This window comes from Eptatretus burgeri, chromosome 1, assembly GCF_056783735.1.
Source record: "Eptatretus burgeri isolate ZD-2024b chromosome 1, Ebu_testis_v1, whole genome shotgun sequence".
NCBI lineage: Eukaryota > Metazoa > Chordata > Myxini > Myxiniformes > Myxinidae > Eptatretus > Eptatretus burgeri.
In genome coordinates this window covers 96,847,461-96,862,460 of record NC_140961.1, presented here as the reverse complement: position 1 = coordinate 96,862,460, position 15,000 = coordinate 96,847,461, and the positions used below count along the sequence as shown (strand labels likewise).

The 15,000-nt window shown below is 39.2% G+C and overlaps 1 protein-coding gene across 1 annotated transcript in view; it reads left to right on the top strand.

Moving 5' to 3' along the window:
- The window catches only part of LOC147035008 (uncharacterized), a 221,335-nt gene extending 209,966 nt beyond the window's left edge, over window positions 1–11,369 (top strand). Inside the window, exons 9-11 of the mRNA XM_085892377.1 lie at window positions 6,639–6,736; window positions 7,058–7,265; window positions 7,467–11,369. Of these exons, the coding sequence (XP_085748503.1) occupies window positions 6,639–6,736; window positions 7,058–7,265; window positions 7,467–9,293 (2,133 nt within the window). The 3' untranslated portion in view covers window positions 9,294–11,369. The remainder of the gene's footprint in view (window positions 1–6,638; window positions 6,737–7,057; window positions 7,266–7,466) is intronic.
- The last annotated feature ends 3,631 nt before the right edge of the window (window positions 11,370–15,000 follow it).

Here is a 15,000-nt window from a genome sequence, read left to right as displayed (position 1 = left end):
TTTTAAAGTGATTCTTCACCATTGAGAGATTGGGCTCGAAAACAATATATAGCACGATATTTCAATAATGTATTGGGCCAGATATGTTCTCGTGGGTCAGGCATTACGGGGCGGAGGTATGCACTCTACCGAGTGCCCTTCTAGTTGTTTTAATAGTTATTTGGAGAGTAAGATAGTGGTCATTGGGTGTCGCAGCCAAATTTCACTGCTTTGCAGATGACCATAGTACATTGTGACCTCGGTGTTACCAAAGCCCCTGCTGTTGTTGTCATTACCCCCACCTCCTCCTCCTGCACACGTGTAGCGCAAAGCAGGATTAAGCAGTTGCTTCAGTCAGTCTGTCTGTCTGTCTTCGTCTTACAGGTGTCGGTGTATGATTGAGGAACTACTTCATTTCAATTCAGTTTTATAGTTTGAACACTGTAGAACATGAATCGGAACACAAACCTGCAGTTTAGCAGTACTTTGGCCCTGAATTTGGCAAATTATCTGATGTCTCGTCCTGAGCGTGTATGCACACAGAGGAATAAAGCAATTGCTTCAGTCTGTCTGTCTGTCTAACAGTCAAACAAAACTGAAAATTATTCCAAACAGGAAACTTTTTTTAGGGATGTCATAAAGGACACAAACAACAAGCATGAAGAACTGATTTAACATGTTAAATAATGCGGTTTAAAAGACAGTGGCATCAGTGGTGGTAAACTTCTGAACGAATGCTTCGTTTTGGGGGGGTTTATTTCTACAGCCTTTAAAACTTTTATTTTATTTCAATATGGGACTTTCCACCCAGAATGGTCACTTGCATCGACAGGCGATGATAGGAACTCTATACCTTGCATTCACAGATATTTCTCGTATTTCCTTTATTTTCATTTGTCCAATTTGCATCCAAGAACGCAATTACGGTTAACAATTTTGGAATTGCCACTCTTTCGTTTAAATGCTGAAAATTATGTTTAAAAGATCATTTGAATCTCAGATTTTGCACCAGCATAGGCAGGTTAAAATAGCCCGTCAAGTAGAAGCGAGTCACTGTAAATGTTATAACCTTTCTTTGCCTTTTGACACAATTAATTTTAGCCATCCTTTTATGTTTGGGCACCATTATGAACTGGTGTGTGTCGAAGAGATCTTGTAGGTCAAGTATTACAGGGTCTTCATATGTAATTTCCTGTTCGATGACAATTCATGATTAAACTTGGTTTCATTCCCATATACTCGTCTGATTACTACACCTAACAATGCGCGAGAAGCAATAAAAAGCTCATAATGAACGCTAATCATACAGACAATTACTCGGAGGCACAGACAATTACTCATGTTAGCCCAATAACCGCGATTGGCCGAAATAAAATTCCGCGACAACTAAATTGCAACACAATAGGTTGCCCACAATTGGTCGAAGCCCACGATATTAGAGAGTTTATTGTATACTTGGACATTCTGCAGGGTATTATGTTCTATAAACTCTCTAGTTTCTTGTGCTTGCATCATTGATGGCAAGATACACAAACCCAGGGTGTCGTGGAGGATTTTAGATGTGGAGGCTTGAAAAGAATTGTGTTTTCGAATTTGAAATTGAATTCACTTTGACTGGGCTCTCCGGTGGTTGTAAGATGGAATCTTATTCGGTATTTAGTGCTCACAATCGAGATCAAGATCCACATCGACGCTCATCTGAAGCAGCTGCAGTGATGTGAGAGGAGCATTGGCTGTGCTCACACTCTGGATATGGACTATATATATATATATATATATATATATATATATATATATATATATATATATATATATATATATATATATATATATATATATATATATATATATATATATATATATATATATATATATATATATATAGTAATTTTTGTTGCTCAAATTGTACATTTTGAAATGGAAATTTACTGGCTTTATAACTGAAGTTAAACCAACACGTCTCTCATTCCTCTCTGGATCCTATGTTAAATATTGTTGATACATTTGCAATTCTCCAAACCTGTGCTATCTGTCCTCACTCCAATGTGCTGTTAAAGATTTTTTTTTATTTTTTTTGTATACCTTGGTCGAGGCTCGTATGAGAGCTAACACACAACTCACAGCAAGGAGGCATGAGACAAGAGGGGCGGGAGTGGAAGGGACAAAACAGTGGGGAACAGACACATTAGGTGAACTGTGGAAGGGAGAGGGATGGGGATGGGACGGGGAACATGGCGAAGAGAAGATGGACATTTCAGGGACTTTCAGGAAGGAAAGCAGGAGAAATGAAGGAAGTGGGCTTGGGTGGATTATCGGGGGTAGAAAAGATCGAGGATTTTGATGGGGGAAGATAAGAGGTGGTGGTGAACAGCTGTTTTGAAAGCCTGGAGGGAAGAATGGGAAAGAATAGAGTGAGGAAGTTTATTCCAAAGGCGGGAAAAAGAGGAATGAAAGAGTGAAGATGAGCAGTGATTCGTGATTTTGGTAGTTTTACCAGAAGGGGGTTGTTGGCGGACCTTGAGCGCCCTGTGGAAATGTGGTGGGGACAAATCGCAGAGAGAGAGAGAGAGCAGGGGGGGGCAAGGCTGGAGAGGAGTCGGTAGAAGACAGAAAGACCACCGACCAACCTGCGGTGATTGAGTGAGAGGCCCAAAGACTCAGCTTCATTGCGGGAGATGCCGATGATCTTAAATGCCCTGGTTTCGACAGCGTGAAGCCAAGAAAGGTGGGAGGCAGGAGCACCAGCCCAGAGGGGAGAGCAGTACTCCATCAAGCTACGGACAAAAGCTTTGTAAGTGGTCAGGAGCTCATGAGGGCCGAGGAGGGACTTAGCACGACGGAGGATTCCCAGTCGGCGACTGGCTTTTGAGGCGAGGTTGGAAATGTGACTTTCCCAGGAAAGGTCATGGCAGATAGTGAGACCTAGAAGCTTGAAAGAAAAGACTTCTTCCAGAGGATTGTTGAGAAAGTGGATGGGGGGTTTTGTAAACGGTCCTTTCGAAGAGACATAGTGAGAGTGTGAGATTTGTCTGGATTGAAAGACATGTTCCACGTGTTGGACCAGTTTGTGATTTTATCCAGATCTGCAGTGAGCGAAGAAGCTGCTGCTTGCCGGTCTGAGGGATGACAGATGGTACGGCAGAGGGTGGAGTCGTCGGCAAAGAGAAATAGAGGATTTTCCAGAGAGTCCGAGAGATCATTGATGAAAACCAGAAAAAGAACAGGGCCCAGAACGCTACCTTGAGGAACTCCAGCCTGCACAGGAAGAGGGGATGAAAGAACTCCATTTAGGGCCACACGTTGACTGCGACAGGAGAGGAAGTCTGCGAGCCATGAGTGGAGATGGCCTTGGATACCATGGGAAGAGAGTTTGGTGAGTAGGGCAGGGTGCCAGACTGTGTCAAAAGCACGTGATATGTCCAGGGATACGGCTCGGATTTCCTGTCTGGCATTGAGGACCTCCATCCATTGATGGGAGAGCAGAAGCAGCATATCCAGGGTAGAGTGACCTGGTCTGAAACCAAATTGATGATTGGAAATCAAGCCATTGGAGAAGAGGAAGGATTTCATGTCTGAAGCGATGATGGATTCCATCACCTTGCTGATGATTGGGAGAAGGCTGATTGGTCTGTAGTTACAGGGATCTGTTTTTGCACCTTTTTTATGCAGGGCAGTGATGCTAGCAGATTTCCAAGCAGATGTTAGATGACCTTGGGCAAATGAGAGGGTGAATAGAACAGAGAGAGGGTCAGATAACATCTCACTTATTTGCTCTGCCACCTCCCTCAATATACTCGAATGCATATTATCTGGCCCCAGGGATCGATTATATTCTCTTAACTCTCCGAGTTGTTGCTCCACTTCCTACATTCCAAATTGGAACTCCTCTAAAAGCTCTTCCTTACCCCCCTTGATACATTCTCTCAGCTATTGGTAATTCATTTGACTGGTGTTGTGTAAATGTTGAAGCAAAATAAATATTGAATAAACCTGGTTTTCCCTTCCATCCCAAACCAGTCTCGCTGTGTTGTCTTAACCTGCTCTTTAGCTCTTACATAATTTATAAAAGTGTTACTATTAAATGTAGTACCCTTGGTCATATCCTTCTCATATTCTCTTTTGGCTTACCTCGTTATTTTCTTCACTGGCCTCTTTTTATTCTTATACTGATCTGAGTCTGACTCCATTGCTGTTGTTTTATACCTAAGTAATGCCTTCTGTTTATCCTGAACAGCACTACTTACCTCAACCACTCTGGCCTCTTTCTGCCTCAAGCTTTGTCTTATTGGAACATACTTTCTCTGTACACTACACATTTGCTCTTTGATCATTACCCATTTATCTGTTGCTGGTTGCCCTCCTAACTCACCTCTCGTACCCTCAAAGTTTGCATTCCTGAAATTTGATTGCCTTGCTGAACTATCCCAAACTATTAACAGAATCCTTGCACACACTACGTTGTCATCACTTTCTCCTAAATGCACTTCTACATCTGCCTTCACGAAATTGGAGCATCCATTCATAAGAGGTCTAACAATTCCACCCCTCACGGGCTTGTATGCTAACTGACTTTGAAAGCAAATCTGGAATAGATCGATAAATTCTTTATGTACTCTGTCCTTTCCATGTTCCTGGACAAAATCGATCTCGAGAAAATTTAAAATTCTCAAAATCAGTACTCTTCACTTACAACATGCCTTTCTAAATTCCTCATATCCTTCAATCCAGCTCTTCTCTCACACCTGGAAAATCATTCTCCGAAGCCGACACTATTCTTACCATCTAATCCCTATCTACACAGAGTCATCTGCGTACATCACTTCCCTCCGTACTGTTTCCCCTTTATTTTGACACGACGTTCTCTTTCACCCATATTTCAACATTACTTATTTCATCTTTCTTTGCACACCTATACATCTTGTAGCCTTCAAGTCCTGTCTTCCAATGAAGTCATCCATGTGTCACTTATTTTGCTAACTGCCCCTACCAATCATGCTGGCAGTTGCAGTTCTTCCAATTTTGCCTCTCCATCCTCCCGTCGTTTAAAAAAAAAAGCACCAATTATCTCCTCTACTCCCACTGCAAACCTTGCTTCCCCCTTTCTGTTCAGCCTTCAGCCATCATTCTACAAACACTCTTTGCCACCAAAATGAATTCCATTGCTTCCTCGACGCAAAATTTATGCCATGCATCATCTCCCAAACATAGATTGGCATCTATCACTCTTTTCGTAAATTATCTTCCTTTTCCTTTTTTTCAGAAGAATACAAGAAAACATTAACTCGCCACCCTTCTCCATGAGTTGGGTATCCAATAACCTGCACCAATTTTTCAAATCCTCTGAGTAAAATTTCCACCACATCATTTGCTCCTACCCATACCATCTGCCTGCCCACACCCAACTACAACCTTCCTTCACTGTCCTTACTCTGGATCATTGCCCCCTGCCTGCACTTACTGCACTCTAACCATTTTCGACAAACTCCCCCACCCTCACTATTGCTTTCACCATTACCTGCTTTCACTTCACCTTCATTATTGTCTGCATTCACCATACCCTCAACACTCCCAATCTCCTACATAAACTCCCTCCACAAACAACCAACTTTTATCTCCAATTTTTTCACAATCCTATACCTCCTACAAAGTATCTATCTGCTTCCTCAACCTATCTCCAGCAATCCCCTTAGGTGTGCTATTTATACACCCTTCTACACCTTGTCTCCACTATCCCCACTGATACTGCCCACATCTAATTTTTAACACACCTTTTATAATCTTCCTCTATTCTGTTGTTCCCTGATTGGTAGCTCTATTGTCTGGTTTCCCAACCATAATGTCACTCCCTTTCTTCATTTGCACTGCTCATCAACTAATCCAATCATGCGATTAAACTAGAACGGCACTCGGTAGAGCGCATACCTCCACCAGGCTGAACAGTTTACGTTTTGTATCCCACTGATCGGCCAGATCTTAATCCGGACCTGAACCAAAATCGAATCTGCTTGTTCTTGTCATCTAACCAACTCATCTACCCAGTTTTGTCATCCATCCAGAACTTTTTGAAATATCATGCTATATATCATCTTTTGTCCCATCTCTCAATGGTGAAGAATCGCTTTAAAAAAATTCTAGTATCTGGATCCAGATTCAGATCGTCACCAAAATCGAATCAACTCGTCCTTGTCACGCACCCAACTCGTCCTTGTCACGCACCCAACATGTCCACTAAGTTTTGTCCAAATACGTCCATAACTTTTCAAGGTATCCTGCTCACAGACAGATGGGTGAAAATATAACCTGTGTTCACTTTCGGTGGCGGAGGTAAAAACAAACAAAAACCATACCTCATAATTAGTCATCTGGCTTCGAAAACCACTTGGTATTAGAATACACACTTCAAAGTAATACCAACACAATTACTTGCAAATCCATTACTAACATTGAGCAGTGTCTCATACACCACACCTTGCACAAAATCATGATGGCAAATACAAAAAGCAACAACTTATCACTTCTGCTGTGAGTAGTGCTGTAGCAGCTGGTAGTTGAAGGATGCAATGATGTGAAACAAAATTATTGATCCATTATTTTACCAAGTTATGGTTACATATTAAGTCACCTCCACTTGTCTGCATGTGCTTGTTATGGCTTATTAGGTGACAGAGCAACGGTTGTGGAAAGCAGTATATGATAAGCTTGGTGGAGATCCCTCCAGTACGAGTGCAGCCACCTGTACCCGGCGCCATTATGAACGGTATGCATGTTTAACTTCTGGTTTAAGTGCAGCACAACCAATGAAAACAAAACTGCATTTGCTGCAGTTTATTCTACTCTACTTGTGCTTGCAAAAGGACAACAAAAAAGTGGCTTATGGAAAATGCTTATAAGACATTTCTAAGTACCTCTGTCAATTTAAAGTGAGATTATGCCATAGTCGGTCAAATCATCGAACATGTAGCGTTGTTTTGGCGTTTGAATTAGTAATTAACAAGTGTTTGGGTCATGAACAAGTTGTTCCTTGGTGTTAAATGTTTGGTAAAATTGTTTTAGGAACATAATCATTTCTTTCCGTCAGGCTTGTGTTGCCTTATGAGCGTCACCTGAAAGGAGAGGAGGATAAACCTCTTCCCCTTCCTAAGCCACGCAGACGCTGTGCGGATACAGCCTCTGACTCTACGGACAGCCGCAAGCGCTCATTGGAGAGTCCACGGCCACCCTTGGAAGTTGGTTTCCAAGAGAAGAAGAAAAAAGAACCCCAATCTATCAAAAAGTCTTCTGTTAAGGTGGATAAATTGATTGAGATTGGGGGGGGTTTCCAGAAAAAAAATATAATTTGCTGAAATATAATATATGCCACTGTTGTTTTCTTCTTGGAGAATTGTGGAGGTAGAAAGGCAAAAAAAGCAGTAATATGTAATCATTCTCACTTTGCATATCTATTTTAACTCTTCCACTGTTAACATTTGCCTTATTCTTGCTTGTAGGTCTTGGCAAGAGGAAGATTTAAAGTGGCTGGAAAAGCAACAGCAGTTGAAATGGCACTGGAGGTGGAAGATTTGCCATCTGAGGCAGGAGTTCCAAAAGAATCAATAACTCACTCCTTATTGGAATGTGGTGGCAAAGCCATGCCAGCTCCAATTGGCCTGCATGGCCAGGAGGCTACGTCAAGGAGTCCAGGAAGTAACAGTCCTGAAGGAAGTGCTTCAGAGGCAAGTTTGGAGACTGTTCCAAAAACATCTGCAAGCTTGCTGGTTCCTCCGGATGACTCTTCCTTGGACTCGCATACAATGTTCTTGCGGTATTTGGCCCAGCAGCTGACTAACCCAGCCTACTACTTGTATTCTGGGATGCCCAAAGTAGCGAACGGATACTCAACCCTCGGTTCTGCACACCCCTCCACGGTTCCCGATTTCCTTGTGCCCTTGCAGCCACCCTCTGTACTAGCAGACAATCGAGGTGGTGTAGTACAGTATGAGCATTCACACAACCATGACTATGCCAATGAGATGATTGCTAGTGCAGACACCGAGGATGATGTTCCTCTTGACTTATCATTGAAGAAGAAATGTGATTCAAGTGAAGTGGCACAAAAAGAAAAAGATGTTTCTTCACCTGTGCCTTCTTCAGCTCCTCTGGTGATTAGACGAGAAAAAATAGCAAGGTACTGTCCCCCAAAGCAGCAGAGGGAACATTTTGAACACTGTGTAACATCCTCTAGGCTGGGTTCACTCCCTGTCAACAGTGGAAAAGTCGGGGTAGGACTTGCACATGCTGTATGTAAATCTCCCAGCCTGCAACCTTTGAATGTTTTAGAAAAGCTTGCCCAATGTCCTCAAGGATTAAGGTACACTAGCTGGGGTAGTGGAGATGTTGGTGTTAAAATTGAGTTATCTGAGGAATTTGAGAATGCAAAAGAATCTGATACTGATGTTCAAAGCAAAACAGAATCCAATGAATTATCTCGAGGTGGAGTGCATGGAGTGTTTAGATCTGCTCCAGAACAAGGGGACAAGCTGGGTGGAGGGATTTCTTTGGAAGGGCCCAAAATAGAACGTCCATGGGAGGCAGAAGTGCATAGCACAGACTCTGTCGTCCCAGTGACAGCGCAGAGTTCAACTTCAGGGTCTGTTCATGCTTCAAAACTTAATAGCCAGGTATCTATGACCCAAAAGGACATGAATAGCAAGAAGACCCCACTTGTCTTGGCTCATGCTCAGATATCAAATGCTGAAATCTTACAACCCCACAGTACAGTACAAGTATCATTAGCTGAAACAAAAATGCTTGATCAGGCAGCAATGGTGGAGGGTTGGCGTGCTGGAGGAACTTGGGAAGGGGGTCCTATCGGTCTTGACACAGGGCTTGCCAAACTTACGGCAGGTTATTTACACCAACAAGCTTGTGATCATCTTGTGACGGCAAATAACCGAATAAGACCAAGTGGTGAGGCTCTTCGATTTTCGTCAGTGCTTCCAACCCCAGTCGTACTGTCAGCTGCACAGCGACCGATCTTGCCCTATTTTCCATCTCTCTATAAAGACGGACTTCCTTCAACTGAAGTGTCTCACAGTGAAAAAGAAAAAACTCTCTCTCAATCTGCGTGTACCTCCACTGACTCAAAGCTGAAAGGTTCCATTGCAGGCCAAAGCCAAGTTCCCATCGACTATCCTTATGCTGCCCACCTATATGCACATCTTGCCCGAATGCCCCTTTTTCCTAGTGGTTACTATAACCTAGGTTCCCAAGAAGGCCTTCACCGTTTCCCATATGATGCCACACCAAGCTCCCCACACACAGGAAGCAAAATGTAAACTCTTCAGCAGGCAATTCTGCTTGCTGAGCTTTTGTAACTGGCTAACTGTGCCTTTTGGGGTCAACAGGGTCCATATGGTTCCTCCCCGTCGTCCTCAGGACTAACGACTCAAACGGCCTTTCTTCATTTCTGGACCAAGCTCTTCCACTGTTTGCATCGCCATTGTGTTTTGCTGACTGGATCTTATTTGCTGTTATTCAGTAATTTACTGTGGTTTTTGGAAGTTCTTGTAGTGGCCTAATGTGCTTGCTATCTACATAAGAGCATTTACTTTGTATTTATTTTCTTTACTAAACAGCCTTTGGGACTTTTGTGGCTATGTTGTGAATGCTTCCACCCACCCTCCCCCACCCTTTTAGTTGAATGATTTTGGCAAATATTCCTTGGTGCACAGTATTATGCAACTGAAGAATTATGAAATTCACTGTTGTCTTTTTTTCTTCTTCTTCTTCATCCTCTTCTTATTCTTATTCTTCTCCTTCTTCTTTTCCTGCATCTCTCTTTCTCATTCTGTCCCTTTCTATCCATTCCTCTCATTTTCCTTGCCTGGTTCCTCTTTCCTTCTGCTTTTCCTGCTGTCGTATAACACAATGAAGGCCATCTTAGGAATCTATCCAAAAGTGATTGTGATGCAAGGAGAGGTGCAGATTACTGTAATACACTGCGGTTCCAAACCACTATAGCATTCCTGGGGGTGATGTCAAGTGCTGGAACCTCTAACGATACACTGAACAACCCTGGCACTTGACTGCAATAGGCCTTGCTGCACCTGTTCGTGAAATTCTCCTGTTTTTTTTTTTTGTTTTTTTTGCTATTTCTCCAACTTAAGGGAATGACCCTGACAAAAGCTCCCACAGAAGTGGTATTGCTGCAAAGAACCACATTTGTAAAGCAGGAATGAGGTATATTTGTAGGTAGATGCCTTGAACTGTCAATATCACTTTGTGTGGACTGTTGACAATGTGGCAAACAGAGGCCTTACTGGTTGTGCTGACTTAGCTTCTTTGAGACTGGATGGGTTTTTTTATGTTTTTTTTTTCTTTTCTTCTCCTTGGAGAGTTGATTCCATTAGGCTGTGATTATATCACTACAGTATCACATCTCGTGTGTTACAAAGTCAAACGGTTTTACGGTGATGCCTTGAGTGAATTTTTGTCCAAATTTTTCAACTACACTTTATCAATTCGTACTCCAGTGCAAGCAAAACTGATCGAGGCAACAGGTATTACAAGCCTTTGTAAATATGACACTTTTTAAAGTCTTCTTAACATTTTAATTTTTTTTTTTTTATATTTAATGAGGTTGTTTTTTTTTTCTTTCTGAAAGCTGTTTTGTTACAATGCTATGACAAGATTGATCACAAATTATATCGTACTTTTTGACTGTCAAAGTAAATCCTCTTGTACAATGGAATCAGTTCAAGAACATTATCTCAAATGTCTTTTCACCAGGTTGTTTTAGATTATTCTGGGGTGTTTTCTATATTTAAGGCATATTTATTTTCATAAAATCACTGTGAATACCCCGTGCTGTTTATAGAGCAACTGCCTCGTGCGTTTTTTGGCAATACACTCAGGTTGTCACATATTGTATAACAGCTGCTGTACCATATTCGACATGTCTAAGAAACATTTTTCCACTCGCACTTCCTTTTTTGAGCAACACGATGACTGAGATGGGGTGGTGGGGGTGGGAGGATGGGGGGGGGGATATAATAATGGGGTGGGTTGTCCGATTGTGGCAAAACAGGAGGCTTTATAGTTGGGAGGGAGATAAAAGTAGTGCGGGGAGCAAGGAGTGGGCACTAGTTTTGAAAACATTATTTTGAAGCATGAGCATTTTTAATGAAATTGCCATTGAGTATTGTTTCTCCTCTCCCTCCCCCCTCCCAACCCCCCTAAACCTTGTCCTCTGCTTACATATTTAGAATGTGTATTTACTGGTACTATACTACATTACTAATGATAATTGAAAGCTGTAACATCTGACCACGGTTTGTACTTTACATGACACCTTTGCTGTAAATTTCCCATTGGTGCCTCAAACAAGACAAATAAAACATTGAGTAATAAAAGTCAGCTCTTGTTTTGTTTACCATAAGGTGAGATTGTTTTCTCGGATTGTTATCCACCATTTTAAGGTCACCCATTTTGGGATATTTTTAGATGTTATCTCACTGAGTGTAATTGAGAGGATTGTAATTATTGCATTGATGGGTGCCCCAAAAAGTAATTGTGATCTCTGGTTTTTATACGCCCGATATATATCGGGGCGTATAAAAGAGGCAGCTCCATGAAATTTTAGCAAATGATAGAGGACTTCCTTCTGAATCTAGAAAGTGTTCACACATTCTTGTAGCTACTATATTGGTCAAGATATGAGGGAACATGTGTCTGTTTTAGCGGTCTGAACACCATAATTTTTGTACATCCACGCGAGAAGCTCATTTCAAAATTAAAAGACCAATCGTTAAGGTCTTCACACATTCTGAACTACCCCTCCATTAGGAGTTGCATGCAAAATTTCAGCTTCCTACACCCTTCCTCACACCATCTAACAGGCTCCTGTAAGTGGAAAAATCACACATGACAGGCTGTGTAAAATGATTGATTTTCCTGCATAATGTTTTTATTTTATGAGGCAGCTCCATGAAATTTTAACATATGATAGAGGAGCTCCTTCTGAATCTAGAACGTGTTCACTCGTTCTTGTAGCTGCTATATTTGTCAAGATATGGGTGAAAAAGTGTCCATTTTAGGGGTCTGAATACCATCATTTTTGCACATCCATGCCAGAAGCCCATTTTGAAACTTCACCACTTAGAGGCTTGTGCTTTCCACACAATGTACTACATGTATGTTAGAACTGGCATGCTAAATTTCAGCTTCCTATACCATTCCTAACCCCATTTAACAGGCTCCATCAAGTGGAAAAATCACTCGTGTGACAGGCTGTGTAAAATGATTTTTTCCCGCATAATGTTTTTATTTTAAGAGGCAGCTCCATGAAATTTTAACACATGATAGAGAACCTCCTGCTGAATCTAGAAAGTGTTCACTCGTTCGTGGAGCTACTATATTGGTCAAGATATGAGGGAAAATGTGTCCATTTTAGGGGTCTGAATACCATCATTTTTGCACATCCATGCCAGAAGCCCATTTTGAAACTTCATCACTTCAAGGCTTGTGCTTTGCACACAATGTACTACATGTATGTTAGAACTGGCAGGCAAAATTTCAGCTTCCTATACCATTCCTAACCCAATTTAACAGACTCCTGTAGGTGGAAGGGTCACTCGTGTGACAGGCTGTGTAAAATGATTGTTCTTCTCGCATAATTTTTTTTGTTGTTGGAGGAGGCAGCTCCATGAAATTTTGGCACATGGTGGAGGACTGTTTGTCTGAATCCAGAAAGTGTTCACTCATTCTTGTTAATAATGTGTCGGTGAGGTGTTTTTAACAATATGTCCGTGAGGTGTTTTTATACGCCTGATATATATATATATATATATATATATATATATATATATATATATATATATATATATATGTATATGTATATATATGTATATATATGTATATATATATATATATATATATATATATATATATATATATATATATATATATATATATATATATGTATATATATATAAATATATAAATAAATATATATATATATATATATATGTATATATATATATATATATATATATATATATATATATATATATATATATATATATATATATATATATGTATATATATATATATGTATATATATATATATATATATATATATATATATATATATATATATATATATATATATATATATATGTATATATATATATATATATATATATATATGTATATATGTATATATATGTATATATGTATATATATATATATATGTATATATATATATATATATATATATGTATATATGTATATATATATATATATATGTATATATATATATATATGTATATATATATATATATATATATATATATATATATATATATATATATATATATATATATATATATATATATATGTATATATGTATATATATATATATGTATATATATATATATATATATATATGTATGTATATATATATATATATATATATATATATGTATATATATATATATATATATATATATATATGTATATATATATATATATATATGTATATATATATATATATATATATATATATGTATATATATATATATATGTATATACATATATGTATATATGTATATATATATATATGTATACGTATATATATACATATATACATATATGTATATATATATATATATATATATGTATATATATATGTATACATATATATATATATACATATATACATATATGTATATATATATATATATATATATATATATATGTATATATATATATATATATATATATATATATATATATATATATGTATATATATATCGGGGCATATTATGTGATACCGGTCGTCCGTCCGTCTGTCCGTCCGTCCGTTCCTGTCCGCACTCTAACTCCCAAAGTTTTCAACTTTCACGTTTCATATTAGGTACATAGGTACAGACTGGAGACGGTGTGTCGCGACATACGTTCGTCATCTAAAGTGGTTGCCATGGCAACCAGGATGCTGTTTTCCATGTCGTAGCACAATTCTGTATATACCTTCTTGTTCGGGCGTATATTGTGCTCACTTGAGCTCTTGTTTTTACATATCTTGCATGCTGTTTAGCTTCTGTCCATATATATTTTCTGTCTACATTTGTATGTGCATCAAATACCAGCTTGTTCCCTTCAACCATTTTGTTGTGGTCAAACCCCGTCATCGTCTGTCGTTTTTGCTTCCTTATGAGCCTTGACTTTGAATATAAGAAAAAAACCCAATTCCTCTTACTTTGTACATTGATGTATTTTATGCAAGGCTGCAGGCATTACCTTTTATAGTATGTACATGTCCCCGTTTGAATTCACTACTGTACAATGGTATTGTATTTAGCATCTTTCTTTATGCATTATGTAGATTGCATGCCTTTTCTGGCTTTTTTGAGTACATCATGTTCACTGTTACATTTGTTTCTGCTCAGTCGTGTTTTGATTCAGCTTTGGCCAAGCTTTCAAATGAGTCAAAATTACATCAACCCAAGTTTTCAAATGAGTCAGATCTTTAGTCTTGCAGTAGCGTTCAGTGAAATAGTTTTTATTGTTTTGCATGAAAAACCTGCATTATCACTCAAACTGAAGGCCTTCAAAGTGATTTCCTTGCTTCAAGTTTACATTGAGAAGGTGGTGAACAGCAGGTCTGCAAATTAAAGTTGTTTTTTATTTATTTATTCATATAATCCAAATGTGAGTCCACCAGCTAAATGGTGTGTGTGTGTGTGTGTGTGTGTGTGTGTGTGTGTGTGTGTGTGTGTGTGTATACGTGCGTGCGTGCATACGTGCGTGCGTGCATACGTGCGTGCGTGCATACGTGCGTACATGTATGCACGCGCATGTGCATGCATGCTCCATAACTCCAAAACCATAAAACCTCGCAGCCTGAAACTTTGCATGCATATTAAGGCAATTCCAAAGAAGTGCAAGAGTGAAAAATGGGTGTTTGGGTTAATTAAAACACCCCTTTTGAAGATAATTAGCAGTCTTATTTAATTATATCCTTTATCAGGTACTCCTCGGCCA